The 21973-nt window shown below is 40.0% G+C and overlaps 1 protein-coding gene and 1 long non-coding RNA gene across 13 annotated transcripts in view; one reads left to right on the forward strand and one right to left on the reverse strand.

Annotated features, from left to right (window-relative positions):
• Positions 1-16191, forward strand: part of ITGA6 (integrin subunit alpha 6) — a 44841-nt gene extending 28650 nt beyond the window's left edge. For 3 of the 7 annotated variants that reach the window (XM_074911383.1, XM_074911385.1, XM_074911387.1), the window contains 17 exons: positions 1718-1813; positions 2321-2382; positions 3937-4094; positions 4985-5140; positions 5856-5971; positions 6782-6971; positions 7056-7139; positions 7342-7421; positions 7556-7633; positions 7737-7839; positions 8953-9126; positions 9649-9747; positions 10066-10176; positions 10258-10356; positions 10691-10816; positions 12262-12391; positions 14119-14254. In XM_074911383.1, coding sequence (XP_074767484.1) covers positions 1718-1813; positions 2321-2382; positions 3937-4094; positions 4985-5140; positions 5856-5971; positions 6782-6971; positions 7056-7139; positions 7342-7421; positions 7556-7633; positions 7737-7839; positions 8953-9126; positions 9649-9747; positions 10066-10176; positions 10258-10356; positions 10691-10816; positions 12262-12369 — 1840 coding nt within the window. In that variant the 3' untranslated portion in view covers positions 12370-12391; positions 14119-14254. Of the gene's footprint in view, positions 1-1717; positions 1814-2320; positions 2383-3936; positions 4095-4984; positions 5141-5855; positions 5972-6781; positions 6972-7055; positions 7140-7341; positions 7422-7555; positions 7634-7736; positions 7840-8952; positions 9127-9648; positions 9748-10065; positions 10177-10257; positions 10357-10690; positions 10817-12261; positions 12392-14118 lie in introns of all 7 variants that reach the window. The other 4 variants (XM_074911388.1, XM_074911382.1, XM_074911384.1 and 1 more) reach the window with 2 other exon arrangements.
• Positions 6-21832, reverse strand: LOC141962807 (uncharacterized). Of its 6 annotated transcripts, XR_012633988.1 has the most exons (7): positions 21727-21832; positions 17545-19086; positions 15377-15436; positions 14023-14170; positions 12066-12163; positions 5061-5120; positions 6-893 (listed from the first exon to the last, which is right to left on the reverse strand). It is a non-coding gene; the product is annotated as an uncharacterized LOC141962807 (long non-coding RNA). The 6 variants fall into 6 exon arrangements; XR_012633987.1 differs by lacking the exon at positions 5061-5120; XR_012633989.1 differs by lacking the exons at positions 6-893; positions 5061-5120 and adding an exon at positions 10589-10709.
• Positions 21833-21973: the final 141 nt, after the last annotated feature.

Here is a 21973-nt window from a genome sequence, read left to right on the forward strand (position 1 = left end):
TGTAACTAATTGCACCAAGGTTCTGGTTTAATTTTTTAAAAACAAACTGCTTAGACATAACAAAAAGCTGTTTGGCCTGGAGATTATTTTTCTGTCTAGAAGTTGGAAATTCTGGGGGCAAAAATTTCCATAAATTGGTTTGTTACTTTATCTCCCTCTTCTTACCAAGAAGCTGCCTCACAATCAGTACAGGGCAAGAGGGTGAACTAGAGCACTGACACGTGTAGTGTATCTGTACTTTAGCTTTGCCCTGTGGTAGCTCACCTGGATGCCTGTGTCCTTTGATGGAGTTAAGGATGATAAGTAATTCTTTGGCTTTAAGAAAGGAAACCTGATATATTTGCTACAGCTTTTGTCTGCTGCCGTTCTATAAATCTAATCCTGCTTTACTGAAGACAGAACAAAACCAAACCCCTCTTTTGTAGCTGAGGATCCAAAAGCAGTGAAGGCATGTGGCCCTGCTGAGGCTGCAGTGGGGTCCATGAAGCAGCTGTGAGGAAGCCCTGCAGATAGGATCCTTTCGGACTTCTTTAGCACATGTTCTAAATAGGGATGAGGTCACGGTCTTTTGCAGACCTCGGCTTTTTTCCCAGTTTAATGTACTGTTAAGTTGAATCACTAGTAATGAGCAGGAAGAGGACTGTCTCCTCATCAGAGCTGTGAATGCTGCATCAAGTTCAGGTCTTTGGTTGTTGCTGTCAGGTCCCAAAGGAGGAGGAACAGAAACTCCAGAAATGAGTTATCTTAGTTTTGGGTATGAAAACCACTCTACCTTTCAGGCAGAACGACCTTTCCCACAATTTGTTGATGATCCCATCTCTAAGGAGTGTGTACTTAATTGGAGTTTTCTTAAATACACTGAAACGGCACCCAGCAAACGCAACTCATATTGCCTGTGGAAGGGAAGTTGGTTAGATTATTAAGTCTGCTCACTCAAAAGGAGTTTTAATCATTTGCTGATAAGGGCACTACAAAAACTTTTACAAAGGTGAGAACAACAATGCTTTATGGTGACAAACAGTGAAGGGGGTGGCCAGGTTAAAAGAGTTTTGCTAGGAAAGGAGAAGGTGGCTTAGTGGCTGTTTTAAATAAGCCTTAGATGCTTTGATGAGAGTGCAGTCATCTCATTCATTTGTTCATGTGAATGGTCTTTTCTTGTCCCTTCCAAAAAGGAAGAGAAAGGAAAAGTTGTCGGGCTGAATTATGGTTACAGCCTACATGCAGAGGAGTCAGGACATGAAAACGTTGTTTCCCACAGTCACCCAGGCTCCACATTAAAGCTGTTGTGAACATTCATATGAATGAACTTTAGTAGCTACAGTTGTTCACAGGGGCTGAATTACCACTGGGGTAGGAACAATCACTTTGAATTTTCTGTTTTTTATATGTGTGTAAAATGACAACTACAACATCACATTAATGTGCCCTGCTTCCCTGTCAGGCATTTAATACCACTGTAGTTGTTTTTTGTGATTTGCTTTGCTTAGCTTTAAGTAGTTTTCTTTTGTTTCTAAGCTTTCCTCAGTTTTCAGTTGTTTTCTTTTGTTTCTAACAGTTATTAAAGCCAAACTCTCTGTTTTTTGGGGTGTCTTTGCTGCGAATCAGTGCAGGCATGGAGGGCATCTGGGATTCAGATGGATTATTTCATTAATCAACAGAAATTTTTCCTTCTTTTTGTACCCCTTCTTTTCATTCCCCATTTTTCTCCCAAATGAAGATCTCGGCCTGTGATAAGCATTAAAAGAAGCATTACAGTACAGCCTGACAAAATTGATCTAAAGAAGAAGAACCCTGAGGACCCTAGTGAAATATGGTAATTTTGAAAAAAGTTATTGTATTAGAAGCCTTGGTGTAGTGAGTTTTCTGTTGGCAAAACTTGGTCAGCCTGTGGTGATGCTAAAGTGAAGTGTTATGTCAGTCACATAAGTTAAACAAATGTATCTACATGTGATCATTTTGACTTCCTGAATTTGCTGTGACTGCTGTGCTAAAGACGAGGTGTGGAGTATGTTCTGTTCATAATGTCCATTTCTGAAAATGAATGACACTGACACTTAAGACTTTTAACACTTAAAAGTATCTGAACTGGAACAGCTTTCTCATGAGTAGATATGCAAGAGCAAATGCCAGAAAATATTTTTTCTAATTGCTTACTAACCATTTTTTCTTGCTTTGTAATTCTGTTTAGTAAGCAGTAAATTACTGTTCTAGCATGAAAACCACAGTCATAAGACTGGTAATATCACTTAATGTACTGTTAAAACTTTTCAGTCTGTTGTACCATGTCTTATTAAAGTTAAGTTCTTGGCACTTTCTACAGGATGGATGTAAAAGCATGTTTCCAATATACTGCAAACCCCAGAGATTTAAACCCAAGAATAAGTAAGTTTTGAAGATAAATATTTTTGATTTGTTTGTCGCGTGGTTTGTTTTTTCTTTTTTCTTTAGAGTGTATGATGGAAGAATAGTACTCAAATTATAGTGACTCATCTCAGACTGACTGTCAAATTTAAAATGTTATTCAATACTAAGGTCAATCAGCTATTGCACTATCTGTATTTAGAGTACACAGAATCATAGAATACCAGGTTGGAAGGGACCTCAATGATCATCTGGTCCAACCTTTCTTGGCAGAAGCACAGTCTAGACAAGATGTCCCAGCACCCTGCCCAGCTGAATCTTGGAAGTGTCCAATGCTGGGGAATCCACCACTTCGCTGGGGAGATTATTCAAGTGGCTGATTGTTCTCACTGTGGAAAATTTTCCTCTTGAAATTTATTGTATTTAGAGTCATGCTGGTGTGTTAGGCAGTTCTGTGAATGACAGACTGAACTGAAGCTTTCTAGGTACCGTAACTGCCAGTGAGCAAATGCCTGCCATACAGGCCAAAACCATTTTGCCTCTCCAGGTTACTGCTGCTTTAGAAAAAAGTTTAAAAAGTCCATTTTATATATAATTAGTAAGCATTATTTCTTATTGGAGACGTACCCTATAAAACGGTATTCTGTATTCATGAAAAATGGTTTTGTGGAAGTCGGTAACTGAAATAAAAAAATCATTGTATTAATAGGAGACTGGAAGGCTGTGCCATAAATATAGTTTAAAACGTAAAGCATTAGTTTCTCAAGTCTCCTGTTTTTTGTCATAACAATGCTGCTGTTTCCCACACAGTTTTCCGATGTGTAGTTTTTGAGAGAAAATAAGAATTTAAAGCCCAAACCTCCTTTTCCTGTGTTGTTTTAAGTGTCTCAGTTACTTGTAAAATCCATAGGATGCCTGAATAAGGTCCTGGTCCTTCATCAGGTCAGGTGCTTCCAGCTTGCAGAGGTAGCTCACATGTGCCCGTCTGCATGCTCCGGAGGCCTGGCACACCTGATGCTGTTCCCATCCTTGCAACACTGAACGGGCTCAGTGAATAGAGAGATCTGGACTCTATCTTTTAATCATCTATCAAAACATGTCTCGGCATACAACTAGAAAGCTGTAGTCACACTTTTGCTTTCAATGTTAAAATTAGCCAGGGTACCTGGACCTCAAAATCCTGCTGGCTGTAGGGGCTATCAGGGACAGAACTGAAATTGGGGAATAGCGGTCAGAGCATTTACAGTTTTGTACCTCAGCCCTCTACTGGCTTCAGAGCAGCAATTACAGCTCCTCCAGCCAGCTCTGCATGCTGCTAAAGTAACAGGGTACTTTTGGAATAAAAGGATTTGGTTTAGAAGTTTCCTTTAGATACATGCATCTGGACCTCAACTGGAGAGGGCCAAACTTGACAGATAAAGTTTTGTAAATAACTGAAAATAGCTTGTGAAGCTCAGCACTGGCTGAAACCATCTGCTAGAATAGTGCTGTAAGATCATCCCTGGAGAAATTACAATTTCCTTTAATAAGGCAAGGGTTTTGTTTTATAGTGACCTACTTTATTTCCTCATACAGAGATCAACTATACATTTGAAGCAGAAAATGAGAGGAGGCAGTTAGGCCTGCCATCTAGGGTGAGGTTTAAAGACCACCTGTCTGATCAGTTTACTGCAAGTACAACCCTAAGGGGGCAGAACTCGAAAGAGTGTGTGACAACCAAGCTTGTACTGCAGGTAAGGCAGAGTATTTAATTTTTACTTCATTTAGATCCATTTCAAACAAAAGCATGCTCTTTTTTCTTTCAGCCTTATGGTACTTTTGTATGCAACTTTAAAGTCACATGCAATATAAAGCTTTAAAACTAGAAAACCACCATAGTTAAGTAGTACCTTTCTGTTCCCTGCACACATGCTGCTTCCTCCTGTTGCCTTTCTTATGAAGTACGAATAAAAGTTGTAGCCACTGCAACATGCTCTGGAGGTCCATAGAGCTGAACTAATTTAGAACAATAGGGAACAGATGCCAAAAATGGAGAGCTGTTTCCAGTAGAAGTAATAGTAACAGAATTTAACGGTGTGACTAGCTTGGAAAGAATTTTAACTCCTGGGTTTTGGAGAGGATGAACAGATAGGACAAGCAAGCTTAGTATGTGCTCTCTGACTTCGCTGCTATACTGGCCCTTAACAGTGGCATTCCTTTAGGAGCTTAAGAAATTTTCTGTCTGTGGCTCGGCAGTAATGAGCCAGCCTCTAAGGTTGCTTTTGACCACAGGAAGTTAAAGAGCTTCAACTTAGCAATAGGGAAAAGTGCATTATTTTTTTACTGTTGTAAGTGAATTTCATTTGCCTATGTTACCATCTGTTGTTCCTAGGAATTAATGGTGAGAGAAATCATCAGACTGGGAAGCCAGAGGAAGAAAAAAAAAAAAAAGTCAGTAGGGCTGGGCTCCTTGTGTTCTTGCACGTTTTTAGAAAATGATGGGTTTCTATATAGTTTAATACTGTAAAATGCAGTAGAAAAGATTTTGCTTTATGGTTTGTTCTAAAATGTGTATCCTAGTCTTTGTGTTGTTTCTTCTTCTCTGCACTGTACACTAACTATGCCACTTAAAATATTTTAACAGGAAAAAATTAAAGATAAGCTACGCCCCATTCCCGTATCAGTCAGTGTTAAGATTGCTGGCCTGGAGTCTAGCTCACCGTCCACAAGGAAAGAGAAGGCGCTTCCGGATCTTATACCAATTCTAAATTCAAATGAATCTGAAACAAAGACCACAAAAGTAAGCCTTTGATACCACATTTTCCCATAAATCTGCACTTTAATAAATCACTGAATTTTAAGGACTGTAGAAAACTAAATTATGACTGAAGGAAATAACTGGGGTGGCACTGGTCTTCTAGCAACTGGTTCATATTTTTTGTTATGAACTTGTTGCAAAAGAAACACAGGACATAGTTTGTAACATTTTGTAATAAAAATGAAGATGGTATAGCTGCTAGGTTTTTTTCTCTCCAATAAGCTTAGGAGGAAATGTACTTTTGATTAAAAATGGAAATCCATCATCTCCTGCTGTGAACACTTGTCTCACATCACAAAATAATGTGCGGTCTAATTCTTCCATGGCTAGGCTGCTGTAACAGCATTTGAGCTCTGCAGCAGTGATGTAAAAGAGAGGGAATATTTTGGGTAAAAGATCTCATTTCCTCAACATTGTTGAAGAACCAGACTTAACATGTTTTTCCTCATTAGAAGTGTACCTCTCGCTTAGAACTATCTACCTCTGCCTCATAGTCTTATTTAGAGTTCTAAATTATCAGCATCAAGGGCTATCTCTCACGAAGAAAAACTCTTGACAGGCAGTAAGTCAACTTAAAGCCTTGCTTTACCAGGAAAGCATCTCTGAGTTCCCTGTTTGAGTGCTTTATGTGTTGCACATCAGAAATCTTAAGTTAGCATCACGTGGCATGCAGTAAAAGTGCTTTGGTTTTATTTAGGTGGAGTTTTTAAAAGAAGGCTGTGGAGAAGACAATGAATGTCACAGCAATCTGAAACTTCAGTACCGGTTTTGCACTAGAGAAGGAAATGAAGACAGGTTTACTTATTTACCAATGTAAGCCTTGATTAATACATTGCTAAAATTCAAAATAACAAGTTTAAAAGAACTTTTAGGAGAGGATTTTGGGAGATAGAGCAGCTTTGTTCTGTTAAGTCTGGCAAACAGAGCCCTGTGTAGTAGTGCTGATCTGTAAGGATGAGGAAAGTGGGGGAGTGGGGATGAGCTTTAGAAGAAGAGCTGGTCAGGTGAATACAAAATGGCCACAACAGTGCAGGTGTGGGCTAAAAGTTAGAAAAAGTTTCTAACCCTTAAAGAAATGAGATTCTGAAGCAGCTTGGCAGTAGTTTTTTGGGGGTGATACTGTTAACTATTTTTGAGATGAAATTTGATTGTGAGTATGGCAACATGATATACTGTAGTCTAGTAGCCCAGGAGGGCCAGTGAAATCAGAAAAGTGGTGTAAAACAAACAAAAGGAATCATGTTTATTTACTGTCAACAGTCAGCGCCTGACTCGGAAGTCAGAACCATGTCTGTTTTACAAGAAAGTAAGTTGGTAAATCTACTCAAGAGAAAGTTCATCACTAGTAAACATAAGCCAGATGCAAGTGCTGGTTCAGAAATACTATAAACGCTTGATTACTTTGAGGGGTAGATCAGCCTGTTCTATCCTGTTAACTGCTGGCCACTCTGAGATGAAACACTGCTCTGCAAAAAAACCTAGGACCAGTCATGTGTTTATGGTCTTACAGTAATTTTTCCCTAATGGAGGGAATTATATTTGGGTAAACCATAGTAAGAAGCAAATTTCCATACACATTTGTTTTCCTGATGCACACAACCCTGTATACTCTTGTTTGTGTAGTGAAAATGGCATGCCAGTGCTTGTTCTGAAAGACCAGAAGGATATTGCCCTGGAAATAACAGTGACAAACAGTCCATCTGATGCAAAAAATCCACAAAAAGATGGTGAAGATGCATATGAAGCTAAACTAATTGCAACTTTTCCAGACAGTCTGACATACTCTGCATTCAGGGAGATGAGGGGTTATCCTGTAAGTATTTTTAAGAGAAAAAATACTCAAATTTTAAAATATTTTTAGCATATTTTTACTTCTAAATGCGTTCTGTTTAATCAGGAAAAACAGCTAACATGTGGTGCTAACCAGAATGGCTCTCAAGCAGAGTGTGAACTTGGAAATCCTTTCAAAAGAAATTCCAATGTAAGTTGCATCTATTTTACTCAAGTTATAAAATCTGATTCTTGACTGCAGTCATGCAAAATTTCTGTGTGTCGTAACAGGAAATTTGATTTGGATCTGTCTCTTTAACTCTAGAACTTGATGGTGTATTTCTATAATATTGTATATGTTAATACAGTTTATAAAATGTTTATGTATTTAATGAATGTACTTTCTTGTCTAGGTAACCTTTTATTTGATCTTAAGTACCACTAAAGTTAATGTTGATACAACAGACTTGGACATTAATCTGAAGTTAGAAACGTAAGTTTTCTTTGAGTGTGTTTTTATATACAGTTGGAACATTTTGAATTAATTTGTTCGATTCACAAAAGCAATTTCATAGTAAAGACTGCTCAATTTGTACAATAAACAGCATTGTTTTCTTTTCATTGTAGAACAAGCACTCAAGTTAATTCGACTCCAATTACAGCTAGTGCTAAAGTGGTTCTTGAATTGCTTTTATCACTCACTGGGTAAGTGTTGATAGCACAACAAATGGGGGGGCTGGGGACAACAGTTTTGCTGCAGGCTTCATTAAAATGTGATTATTCTCCTTCCCCACCCCCACCTGAACAGAGTTGCTAAGCCTTCTCAGGTGTATTTTGGAGGTAACATCGTTGGTGAGAGTGCTATGAAATCTGAAGATAATATTGGAAACCTCATAGAGTATGAATTCAGAGTGAGTAATTCAGATTAATGTGAAAAACTGCTTTTAATCTAATGAACCGCTTCTCTCTTTATGTATATGAATACTTTGAAAAATGGCTGGATTTAAAATTGGCTTTTCTTGTCCCAAAATCCTCTTTCCTCATCAGAACATGCAGTCTGACTGCAGACTAGAGCTTCTTTAGGCCTTCATTGTATTCTGAGGAAGTGGCCTAAGGCCACTTTTTATTTGAGAGCAGTTGCTGCACATTCAGTTGTACAGCATAACACCCTATGGAGGCAGGGAACAAACTTAAACCCAGAACCCTAAATGTGGCAGGCCAAGGTGTTAGCTGGTGCACCCAGACAGCAGGTATGTGTACTTCCTGCATGCAGGATTGAACAGGCACAAGAAAATGCTGTGGGAGCTACTATGAACGTGTAAGTCTATTTCCCTCTGTTGGTCTTCTGCCTAATTGACAAATCAAGGAGAAGGCCGACGGAGGCGATTTTGGTTCTGTAAAAACTGTATCAGCAAGAGAATTGTTTTTCTACACGGTTAATGCAAGCCCTGCTGTCTTGGTACAGAATAGTTTATCAGGATTAAACTATGTTTAATCCATCAGTGTCAATTCTTTACTTCCTCCTGTACCTGCAAGCATATATTAAAGTAGAAGCAGTTAGAATATCTGGTTTGGAACTTGCTATCATGAAGAATAACACTAAGAAAGAAAAAAATAAGTTGGGAAACAACTTCCAGACTTAGGAGAGTAAGAGCTGGTTATCTTTCCATGTCAGAGTTTCTCATAACCTTGCAGTTTGCCTCGGTTATGTAACTGAATGATTTGTTAACTCTAAACTGGAGTTGTTGTTTCACATGAAGATAGATTTCTAAAAATCAACAGCTTAAAGTTCATGTTAGAGAATTTTAATCATTGTATATTTAAACTCTCTATTTACTTGCTATCCAAATGTGCCAGATTCAGTATATGCTTTGCCTTGATACTGTTTTGACTGTCTTTCATTTGCTTTTAAATTTCCTGTTAGCTGCACACTTAAAACTTGCCCAGGACGGTAACACTTTTGATCGAGAAGAAAATACCTTTAAAAAGCATTTCACAGTTTAAAAAAATGTTTGTTTTAACAGGTAACTAACTTGGGAAGACCACTGAAAACATTTGGTACTGCTTCCCTGGACATCCAGTGGCCAAAAGAAATCAGTAATGGCAAATGGCTGCTTTATTTGATGAAAATAGATTCCAAAGGCTTGGAAAAAGTCTCCTGTCAACCCGAGAATGAAATCAATAGTTTGCATGTTGCGGTACGTTACCCTGCCTTCTGTCCATGAATTGGTACAACGTGAAGGCACTGCAGCATGTGATAGTAGGACATAAGAACTTGCCCCTGGGATTTTTTTTATCTTAAGCAGCTCACAGGCACAATACATGAACTATCAAAGGTTAAGCTTATTAGGAGACTTCATAACAGCTAATGAGGATAGTATGCTAAAGGACAGATGCTAACTCATGGTGACTGTTTTTGTAATGGGCCCTGTTGACATATGCTTTTACAGGATGAAACTGCTGATAGTTTTAACAAATTTAATCAGCATTATTGATATCTGATCTAGTTCTTACACAGAAAACAATAAACAAGAAACATTTCTCCAGCCTGGGGGAATTCTATGTACTTTTTTCAAGAGAAAGGACTTGCACTTAAACTTACTTAGGTACAACAAATAAGAATTGCTCAAGCAAGTTTGTATGGGATTAGAATGAAGAGATTCTTATGCAAAACTACTAGAACACTTCTTACTTTTTTTTTTTTAATTCTCTCTTTTTAGGAATCCCATAACTCAAGAAGGAAACGTGAGGTTGCAGAGAAGCAGATTACAGACAGCAAGACGTTTTCTTTATTCTCAGAAAGAAAATATAAGACCTTGGTAAGCATGTTACACCAACTTGTCTTGTCAGATACGCCTCCGCCTCCAAGTTTGGCAGAGTGAAAGATGGTATCTCTTTGTTTTGTTTTTTTCTTAAATCCAAGTATCGATGCTTTTAAAATTTGACCATTCTGATTATCTACTGCTGAGAGAGAAATAGGAAAGAATTTCTGCATAGTTATCTACGTTAAAATAAGTAGATAATAGCATCTTTGTTATCTTTGTATTGCTGTCAGTACAAACAGATTTTGATACTTGCACATAAATATGATGCATATAATCCAATTTTTATTTACACTTAGAAATTTTTAATTTCAGGACTGCAATGTGAATGCACGCTGTGTGGACATAAAATGTCCCCTGAAGGGTTTAGACAGCAAGGCATCCATTGTGCTGCGTTCCAGACTGTGGAACAGTACTTTCTTAGAAGTAAGTCCTCTACCTGTCTTTACCGAAGGTCAGAGTTCTTTCCTGTTCTGTGCCTCAGGTCTGTATTTTATTTTGGAACAGGAATACTCCAAAATGAACTACCTGGACATTCTCGTTAGGGCTTCAATCAGTGTTCCTGCTGCAGCTAAGAATGTTAAACTCACAAATGAAGTTGCTCAGGTAGGTTCAATGTCTAATGCTAACCGTGTGTGGTTGTGATGTTTCCAGCTTATCTCAAAGACTAAAAAAAACCCACCCCGAACTGTTTTAAAAGAAAAGTAGCTAAAAGTTTAGCTTTTTAACTGAGTTTTGAATTACTGATCACTTTTATCTTTCAGTGAAGTTGGAAAAATTCACTACCTTATTGAAATACCGGTAGGAACACTTTCTTCAGAAACATTTTGTAGATGAGAGAAGACATCCTGTTAGAGAAGACTGTATAAATTGCAGCTTTATATTTAACATGGATACTTCTGAAATGCTCTTTCCATCTTCACATATTTTTGCTCCTTAGGTCCGTGTTACTGTCTTTCCTGCAAAACCAGTAGCACTTTATACAGGAGTACCTTGGTGGATCATTGCAGTGGCTATTTTTGCTGGAATACTGATGCTTGCACTGTTGGTATTCTTACTATGGAAGGTGAGTTTTTATTCCTCTGGTTATTTTACATTTCCTCGTCTACAGCTGACAAGACAGCCAACTATTTGGGCAAAAATGATTAAGTATTTTGGTTTGTATTTGGGACTCAAAATAGAGCAAAACTACCCAAACCATACATTACCTTTATCAGTTTCTCAGTTTTGCAACATTTGGAATGAAGATGGTTACACAGGAATACTTGTTATGAAATTTTTCTGTTTCAGCATACTCAAAAGGAAGTATTGTGAGCTCTGGGCAAAATGTGAGACACATGTTCAGAGACCACAGTTACTTTGATACGGACAGATACAGCTGATTGAGGCTTTTGCAGTGAGGTGAACTATTTACAAATGTTTTTAGCAGGGCTTTGTTCTGAGAACATTAAAAACATCATTAAACTGGTAGTAGATGAAAATAACCAAAAGGTACAGAAATAATACATGGCTGAGTGTTGGTGAATTTCTGTAGTATTGGTTTTTTATCTTGGAAACCCTAAAGGAGTAAATAAGTGTGTATAACAAAAGGTCAATAATTTGCAAAAGAAAAATCAAGTTACCTATTTTTCTAACTACACCTTTGGCATTTTTACAACTAATAGTGGTTCCAAGCATAACAAGGCAATCTTTTTATGCTCAGTTTTTACAGGGAGAGGCAGTTAGTATTTGCTGTTACGGGATAACACAAGGTTATTAAGAAAAGATGTGAAGAACATCCTGTCTGTCAGTTTTTTCTGGAGGAAGGGCAGCCATTAGCTTTGTGGAGTAGCTAATTCACTCAGTTATTTCTCGTGGGATAGTTCCAAGTTCCTTATTAACTAATAAATGCCTGGCCCCTGCTGCAAATCTTCTTGATGAAGTAATACTTTGGGTGGGCTGTTAGGTTATAACTACTACTGTTTTAATGCACATGAAAATACATACATTTTTCACATATGCACACACAGCATAAATTGCTTCTTTTAATGACAAACACTGTGCATCTTATGAAGGATAAACATGGCACTTCAGAGACAGTTGCATTTAAGACCAATGCTTGTGTTGTACAGGTCAAAAGCAGTACTCATTTTTGTTCTACCCTGTGTTTTTGTCTATCCTGTGGACTAGTCCACACTTGGGTTTCTGTACAGACATCTTTCTGCTCTTCACAGCCAGCTTTAGTTGCTATAGACATACTTTATAGAAGCTTTTCTTAAAACCACAACAGATACATTACAAATGTAACAAAATGCCTCTAAAATAATACTCTTTACCTCAGGTTATTGTATTATTTTTCAGATCAAGTTAGTCCAAGAGTTCTCAGATCTAGAAACAGCTGAGTTCTCGTGTATTTTTTTCTTCCTGTGAAGGGCTAATGGGAAGATAGTTCACAGAGTTAATTTAAGTCAGTTTTAATGTTTGATGACTTCTAGTCCATAAAAATTGACTAAATACCTTGCTTCCTTGTAGTGTGGTTTCTTCAAGAGAAATAAGAAAGATCATTATGATGCCACATATCACAAGGCTGAGATCCATGCTCAGCCATCTGATAAAGAGAGGCTTACTTCTGATGCATAGTATTGATCTACTTCTGTAATTGGTAATTGATGATACTTTTTTAATTTTTAGCTGTGGCACATGCTGTGGTTGCGGTGGCTAACTGAAGCTTTTACTGCATATGTTCTATTAACTTTGGATTTCAAACTATCATACTTGCTTGCTCATTCTGTCGATATTTCAGCTTTTGGTGCACATCAACACACACAGGTTTTCCCTTGGTCTAAAAAGCTTATTTATTTCCTTAGAAAACACACTGACCTGCTGCAGTGGCTTCTAGTTTTGGTTTGTTTTTTTAAATTTATGTTTTAACAGTACAAATAAGTTTTTAAGACTGAGAGATGGTAATCAGCACTGCAGAATTAAGATTTAAAGCTAAGACCATGTGGATGATAAACTTGCTGTACTAACTTTTAGTGCATGCTAAAAGATAAATTACTTATAATGATGAAAGGGGTTTTCATGAGAACTTAATTGCTCTGGAAACATCTGTTTTCCTTCAATTCTAAGGTATACTTTTCTAGGAACACAATTTCCTCTGCTGAAGCTACTAGATGCGTGATGATTTATGCTTCCAGCAACCTTTACTCAAGATATTACATGTCGCATGTACATTGTATTAATAAACAGTGCTTGGGAGCAGGGGGTGGGGAGGAATTCTTAACTGAAATATGTCAAAACAGTGTTTAATGAAATCTTAACTAAGTGATGGCCAAAGATTTGGCCTGTACCTTGATGCAATTTATTTTCTAAATTCAGTTCCATGTAAGTTCTAATGTTATTCAAAAGAACCCCTAACCAAACAAAAACAAAAGACCCACCAGTGCAAATACTATGAACAAAACCTTGCTGCTTCTATTTTTTTTTTTCTAGCAGTGTCTAATGACAGCTGGATGGCACAATGTCTCTTAACCTTAATCCTGACATCAGTGACCCATAAGCATGTAAATCTGAGTGTCTACCAATCATCATCTTTGTAATTCTGTGGCCATAATTCCATTTTGGTTTGAAAATTAATTTCAGACCATTCCTTAATATTTAAAGGCAGTTTTTAAAGCAGTTTTGAATAAAAAATTGCAGGGCATAAATAAGCTGTAAAAGATTTAATCTAGGGAGACTTGTGTTGTGGTACATTACAAAGCTTTCAAGTTATGTCTGGTTTTTATCCTATGGTAAACTAAGCAAGACTCATGTTCTAATACTGTGGAGTTAGCTCAGGTGACTGTAGTTGAGATGGTGCTTTGAAAAACAAGGTCTCAGGTCTCAGGTCTTTGTTACAGTAATAACTTTCGTTACTAGCCTTTGTAAAGGCCCTGGAAATCCTTCTGTAGAGCTTTAAAGGTAAATCATGTCACCATACAGGAAGATACTGAAGTACATACCTACCTTTGATTCAGGAGAAGCAAGCTTTCCTGAACTGTATGTACTTCTTTGTGTAGCATTAAATTCTCTCATTATATAAAAGAATAGCTTTGAAAGAAGACTTTAATAGTCTTAAAGACTGTAAACCAAATTTAGAAAGTTAGCAGAGGTATTACAATTACCAGATTGTCAGACTGTGCCGTTTATCTTCAACTGCTGCTGGAACAACTAATGTAGACCTGCTGGCCCACATTTTTACAGCTACATATGCTATGGTTTTGGCCTACATATTTTTGTTTTCCATTTTCTTACCTGTGTATCTGTGCAAAGGAAGAATTTATTGCTTTATAACTGTAGTTGTTTGGCAGCAACTTAAACCTAAACTATTCTTTTTCTTCTCTGCCCCAGTGTGGGTTCTTCCAGCGATCTAGGTACGAAGACAGTGTCCCCCGATATCATGCTGTAAGAATTCGAAAAGAAGAGCGACAGATCAAAGATGGGAAATGCAAAGACCTTGAGACAAAACAGTGGTTCACAAAATGGAATGAAAATGAAAGTTATTCTTAGGGAAAATTCTTTTCATCCACAAAGTTCAGAGAGGTTTAAGGTTTTCATTAATGGAATACTGATGGAGTTAGACCTATGAACACTATGGACATTCACCATTTGATTGTAGATATTATTACTTATATTGAGGCTTTTGTTTGCACAGTTAAAATTGCTTCAACAGACTTTATTTGCATTATTTAATTTCCAAACTGCCTCTTTTCCCCTCAAATCTGACTCACACTTCAGAAGATACTGTACTGATCTGGGGTCTTTTCTGCAAAATACACAAACCCACTACAGCAGACTTTTCCCTGGGACCCTGACCTTCTTCCTAGGCATGCAAGGAATGCATGGTTAAGGTCAAAACAGGTTCTCTATCGTTCCTTCAATGCATAGTCCATTATCAACACACAGTGGCCTTAACACCATTCAAATATAATCTGAAGATTTGCAAATCTACTCTAGTCGTAAACCTTGCCTGCTGCAGTAGTTAGGGCTTAACAAAAAGCACCACTTTAAATTACATGTGCAATAGGTCATGTTGCTCATTCTTTTAAGATCAGATTGTGTGATTCTTGCTCACAACAAATATACACAGGTTTTTTTTAAAAGAGAGGTTTGAATATTAGATGTACTTTTTGTATATATATATTTTAGTCATTTTTATATTTATTTTTGTTATAAATCATTGTCTTTGACTAACTTAGGCCAAAGACTTAACTGAACTTTCAATCCACTGTGTTTTTGAACTTCAGATTATGAGACCTGAGGCTTTCTTTCACTGCATTTTTAATGTCACTGAAGATGCCAATGCTTTCTAAAATTGTAAATATTTATTCCAGTGGTGTGTATGGGGGCTTTTTTCCCCCTGATACTTATAACTTTATGCAACAAGAATCATCAGGTCTTGTAACATGATTTGTATATTACTTCAGACTAACCATTTGGACACCAAGCAGAAATAGGGATTTTCCATAGTTTTACACTTACTGTAAGAAAACAAGAGGTTCTCTGCAAACAGCCTTCCAGCTTCGTAAGGACTTCCTGTTTGGCAAAAGGCACTGACTACTGCAACTGTTACCCAGCACTTGAAGGAGGCTGTGAATGCCTAACCTACCTTAACTCTGGGGATCTGAGCTGATCCATGCTGAGACTACTGAATCCTCTTCTTGAATGCCTGAATGTTGATAAAAGTAGAACCACAATGTTGTGTTTATCAGTAATCTAGTTATTGTGTAACATAACTGATAAAACTATTTAAAGAGTTTACTTTTTTTACCCATGTTCCAAAGTGTTGGTACTATGTTAAGAACAAAGATTTAGTTCACAACTGTTTATTTCATGTGAAACAAAATTCTGCTCAAGAAGCATGCATGTTAATTGCTAGCAATTTGAACTATGCAAAAACCTCTTGGTACTTTTTCCCCTCATAGGGTAAAAACCTGCTAGGAGGGCAGTTGTCAAGTGTCTGGTTTCTACTACTAACTTTGAACATACCTTCTTGGAAGGTGTGGTCACCTAAAAAGTTACCATTACAGAAAGTGCATTAATTTAATAGACTCTTCTTCCTGCCACTAAATAATCTCAGTATGTGGTGACCATCATTTTATGAACACTTACACGTGTCTTTAGGTGTTACCCAGTTTCTGAGCTTATTTGCTGGAAGGCTCAACAGCATCAGAAGCCGGGCTAATCAGGGGCTAAGAAGCCTGACAAATAGCCTTGCATTTAAAAGAAGATTGTGGCCCTCCCTAAGAACATGATGTCTTAGCAGTGTTAAACTGGAAGTTCTTGAAAAGTCAGTCATGTCACTGGTATACTTTTCTCTCAAACATTTTTTTACACCAGGTAGCAATGCTACATCATTTCACAATTAGAAATTACCTGTGGATATTTGTATAGAAGCGTGAAATAAAATTTTTTTTAATTAAACATTGCTTTGGTAATAGTGATTTTTTTATCACAATTAACAGAAGTAGCCATAGCTAAGTTCACTAGAAGAGTAAGCTGAAAGTTGCAAGCTTTAACAATTTGTCTCATTCTCAGTATTTATTAACTCCCGGCGCCCTCCCGGCTGCGGAGGGCCGGATAAGGCAGCCGCAGGAGGTAACACCCCTTGTGACACTGGCCTGTCTCTGCTCTCTGCAGTTCGCAGCGTCGGTAGAGCCAGGCGCGGGGTCTGGCAGAGCACCAAGTGTCAGCTCCCGCGGGTGGGGCAGAGCCACCCTCTCCCTCCAGACTTTCGGTGTAGGCAGCCTCCGGAGAGCTCCCCTGCCAGACCCGTGTTTCTGCGACTAGGCGGGGGTGGATGCTGCCCCCCAAATTAGTCAAGTACTTCACCGCCTATCTGTGTTTAGCTGTGGAAGTCTGATAATTGCAGGGTACAGCTTTAACTACACAAAAAAACCCAAAAGCCAAAAGATGCAGGGGAAAAAACAACAGAAAACCTGTGGTTTGTCTCCATTTTTAAGATGTTAGCCCTCAGAGGGTGCTTCACTCACCTTTGCTTAAAATAAAGACCTTTTGATTCAGCAAAGCCTAAAGATAAGGGTTAGCTGGATACTTGCTAGACTGGTGGTGTTGCCACCAAGAGACTTCTAGAACTAGACCCAGAAGATGCTGCTACATCTTTCAGAGCACGTCAAAGATGTGGACTGAACCTGCTTTTATTAAACAGTTATTTACATAACTACACCCACAAACATCTGTCTACAAGATGACAAAATATGGACTAGGAGAACAGTTAAGTAGCTGATCACAGGAAGTACAGTACCAATGTAGTATATTAGGTTTTATATATGCTCATATATGCTATACACATACAGTACTGGATGTACTACATACTATGTACACAGTAGTAGAGTACTACACAGTGTATGTGTATAGTATATATGTATACATGTACTATATTTGAGAGGCATATGTAGTGTGTGTATATATATAATAAACATGCACAGTGTAGCCTAAGGTACATAAATAGTAAACTGCAATACCTTCACCTGTGTTTAACTGTCACAGCACAGGAGACATACCTAATGAGAGAAGGGACCACCACAGCATAGTTTCAGTAACTACTGTGCAGAAGTTGTACATGGAAGAAGAGACGGAGCAGGGTGCTCAGACACAGATGTCAGGAATGGGCACATAAGGGGAAGGGAAGCTTCTGAAAGTGGCACAAAAACCCATCCCCATTCAAAGCATGCAGCCAGGTTACAACGCTAACTAACTCACTGCAGTGGTGTGCGGCAAACACAATAGACTACACAGAGACAGAAAGCTGCTTACCCACAAATGGCTGAAATAACTTGTCCCAGCAGAGAGTAGGTGAGAGTGTCAGCAGCTGGTTTGCAAAACCCAGGAGAACAAACTGCGACGAAACAACCAGGCAACGGCAGCCAGTGCTCTGAGCCAGAGGTGGCACGTGGACGTGCTTTGGTCGCCTTGCCAGACAAGATGCCCGCGTGTGACAAGCAGAAGGCCAGCAGCGTGTCTCCCTGTGGTGGCTGTGGAAGCAGCCACCTCAGTTTTTATTCCAGTCCTCGGACATCCTTAAATGTCAATTTGTCTTCCCAGACCGTGGCTTCATAATTAATTCTATACACCTCTTATAACCTCATAAGCCTTGCTGGAGTCCTAACCACAATCCTTGTGAGAAAAACACTTTAAAAAAAGCTCCTTACCCTGAGAGACCATCACAGAAATCGGCCTTAATCTGCAGCCAGGGTTTGATACTGTCACTGTACAGGGGTGAGGGAACTGCAGTTTGCATTTTCCAGACTTGAAGACAGAGCCCTTTCCTCCTTAATTTTCTAGCTCTGCAAAATGTTTGTTAGCAAGCAGCAACTTTTCAGAGCTGTATCTGCCCCAGAGATCCAAGGAGGCAGAGAACTGAGTTTTTAACAAGCAGGTGTCCTTGCTGCTGTTTACCTGACTATCTCAGAACAATATAGAGCCCCCTCGTCATTGATATACAGTGCTATTTATGTCCTCTTATGTCTCAGTCTCAGTGTCTTCAGGGGATAGGGGAGGAAGGGACAGACAAGTCAAATACTTTTCCCAGGAGCATATGAAATAAAGCAACTGCTAAGTTGATTAAAATCAATTTTTGCAGGATATTGGTTTCCTGAAGTGGAAGGGACCAACAGTTAATGTCACAGAGCTCAGTAGCATATCACTGCCAGCCAGCTTACAAGACAGCTCCTGGCTGATTCCAGCTTAGCAAGGAGGAACAACACAAAAATAGCCATCCTGGACTAGACCACAGATCCACTCGACTGAGCATCCCACCTCTGACAATGGCCAACAGGTAAGCGGCCTGATGGTGACAGTTTGCTGTTCCTGTTCCCACATAAAGTGAGTGCTCAGTAGCTATGTAGTATATTTTTCCTACGGAAGAAAAGGCCATCCATGATAATCATAAAATTTCTCCCAACTGCCTTCTGATCTTGAGTCACAAAGTTGTACATGGCAAAAACTCACAAATCCCAAAGTTTAATTATCACTGGATAAAAACAAATAAACTCATCTGTATGTTGTTGTTGACTCTACTACAATTTTAGTAACTCGTACAGAAGCCAATCCATATTTTTGACCAACTTTGCTGTCATTTTTGTATCTTTTTATTTCTACTCCTGCAGAAAAGAGACCAAAGCCACATCAAACCAATGTATCGCTGAGAATTTTCTAGCATAGCAAAAGCAGCTGAACTTACTGACAAAAAACTAAGAACAACAAGAAGCCTTCGGGCAGAGTAAGTACACAAGCTGAAGAGACATGGATAGATGGACCAGAGGACTGTGCAGGCATCACAGCAAAGCATATAAACCACTGAAAGAAAAGAAAGAGATATTCTATGGATATCCATACCTTGCAACTTAAGTCTTCTTCTTAATCGATGATGCACCTATTTTGAAGGAAAGGGAGGAAACAAAAAAAACTACCAGTACATGCGGCAACCAAGAACAGTGACTTCCACTAAGGGGTTATTTATAGTATCAGCTTTACAAACCAAGAAGTCTTTCTATGGCACACCCTGCAAGAATGCTATGCTTCCAATTATCTTATTAAACCTTAAATTGAAAAAAAAAAAAAAAAAAGGTAATTGCTTAGGTCAAAACTAAATGCTAGAAATGTAGAAAAAATGCCAAATTACAAAAACAATACATTTCTCCTTTTGGTTTGCATGAGAATTTACAGAAATTGGCACATCAGAACTCTAGCCAGTGTCACGCTGGATCAGATCACAGTAAAGTTTTAAAAAGGGATAGGGAAGGGAGAGGAGAGAAAAAGGGAATTCAAAATATTCTCTAATATTTTAAGAGAACATGTTTACATGGACCAGTACCTGATCAGTAGTTTAAACAAGACCTAGAAAAGGCCTTCAGGTAAACAGAGAGAGTTTGTTCTTCCCTGAATGCAGCATTTAAATAATTATCTGTAATTCTTTACCCACAGTTCTGTGACTTCTCATCCTGCATGATTTTCCCTGAGAAAAGTGCTCACTGTTCATATTATTGAAAGTGGGCACTAGCTTACAAAGTGTAATGCTATATTTAAAAGCCTCTAGCAGCCTTTGTCACATCTGGCTGGGGACTGCTGTCCAAAGATAACTTTGGGCAGTAGGCCATTTTTTAAGGCCTCCCTGTAAGTTGAAACATCAGATATCAAGACAGTAACATACAGGCATAAAAGATAAAACCAATCCAGAGCCATCACCAGAAATTGCAACAACTTAGAAATACCCAGCTTACTGCTTGTAGGCACTGTTTTAAACTGGTGCTGGCTCACAACTGAGATCATTATAAAATGGTTATAAGCACAGTAAGTCATAAGTAGGACTCCCAAACTGGAGTAGCATGTGCTACTTTCTGATGCTTCTAGGGGTGGCCTACAAGCAGCAATAAAGCAAAAACTGTCAGTAACCTGTATTTGTAGAAGACTTGCAGAGACAGACAAGCTGTTGGTTCACCTCGTTAGCCATTGCTCCCTGGCCAGAGCAGAACAAGCCACTTATTTTTCAGCACAAGATGCAGGTATAGTCTGGCTACAAACCAGATGAAGCACTCTGATCCTGAACTACTGCTTCATTCTTACATATTATTGGTGCAGGTACTGTACCTGTCAGAAAATTGCCTCTAGAGACAGACTGAATCAATGTTTTCTGTATTTCAATGCAACATCAAACAAAGAAAAAAACAAAGCCCTTAATTCATTCTGGTACCTTCATTTAATAGGAGGTTCCGAGCAATTCAGCAAAGCACTGAGCAGATCAATGTGATCAGAACAGCAAAATGATTCATGCTGTAGCAGAGGCCATTGGATATCCATTGCCACTGTCAAGTCATGGACAAGTCACAGGTACAAGGCATGTTTAAAGGAAACCAAGCAATATTTAAGAGTTGATTTAATAAGATAAATTTATGGGGCAAATACAAGTATCCACAATAAAAGAAGCAAATGATAGAGGTAGGGCCAGACCCACTACTGTACTGTATTATATACAATTTTGAATTACAAGATTCAATATCTACACTGCAGCAAGTTTATAAAAAATACTTATAATCACTCTTAACTACCTTTTTTGTTAATGTTCTGGATAGTTCTACCTGAGTAGGACAAGAAACGATTAAATACCATTGTTTGGTACCTCACCTGTTGCATCAGTATCCTAACAGCCGGTAAAGTGATTTAGTGTGACATACGGTCCAAGTACTTTTTAACCAATACGGACCTGTATGGTGTTCGCTGCTGGCCGATCGGGGCTATATCTGTTAAAGACAGAAGCCCTATTTTTCCCTCTGGATTTTTTTTTTGTTTCTCTTTTTCCCGATAGCTGAAACAAAACTATCCCTTCCCTCGTTTTTCTCACCCGCACGTTGTGCCACCGCGCAGGGCGCGGCGGGCTGGAGGGGCCGCAGTGCCCCGCCCCGCCCCAAGCGGACACAAGGTGCGCGCCGAAGGAGACACCGGCTCTTAAATCACGGTTTAACGCCCCCGAGGCAGGCTCTGCCCTCACGCCGGCCGGGAGCCGCACCAATAGAGACGGTGCTTTTGTGGGTTTCTGCCACCTCCCGTGTCAGCCCCGCGGGCAACCGACGCCGGGAGCCGCGTCCCCGCTGCCATCGAGGCGCCCCCCGCGGGCCTCGGCCCGCCTGGCCCGGCCGCAGGCTACGGCGAGGGGAAGCGGCAGCCCGGCGCCGCCTGCCCCGAACCGGCCAGCCTCCCAGCTCCCCCGCCCGCCGCAGCCTGCCCACACGGCTGCGCCGGCACCGCTCGGCCTCACCGCGGGAGCGCACACGCCGCCCGCGGCGCCCCGGCCGTCCGCCCGCCCCCTCCCTCACACCCGCCGCCGCGGGAGGCCGCTGCCTCCGGTCCCCGCACGGCTTCCCGCCCCAGGGGCTGGTGAGCCCCCGCAGCCGCCGGCCGGGAAGGCGGCGGCACCCGCCCCCGTGAGTAACACCACCGTACCTGTCCGGGGCTGAGCTCCTCGGGGACCCCAGCGCCGCCTCCTCCCGGCCGCCGCCTCAGGGCCTGTGACCCTGCCCAGCGGGGACGGGCTGCTCCGGGCACCCCCCTCTCCCCCGCCCCGCTCCCTCGGAGCCGCCCTCTCCTCCGCCCCGTCGCCGCTGCGTGAGGCTGGGCCGGGAGGAGACACCCACCCCTTCGGGCACCTCCTCCCGGCCGGGCGGCGGAGGAGGCCGCGGCCTGGGCAGGG

This window comes from Athene noctua, chromosome 7, assembly GCF_965140245.1.
Source record: "Athene noctua chromosome 7, bAthNoc1.hap1.1, whole genome shotgun sequence".
In the NCBI taxonomy this organism is placed as follows: Eukaryota; Metazoa; Chordata; class Aves; order Strigiformes; family Strigidae; genus Athene; species Athene noctua.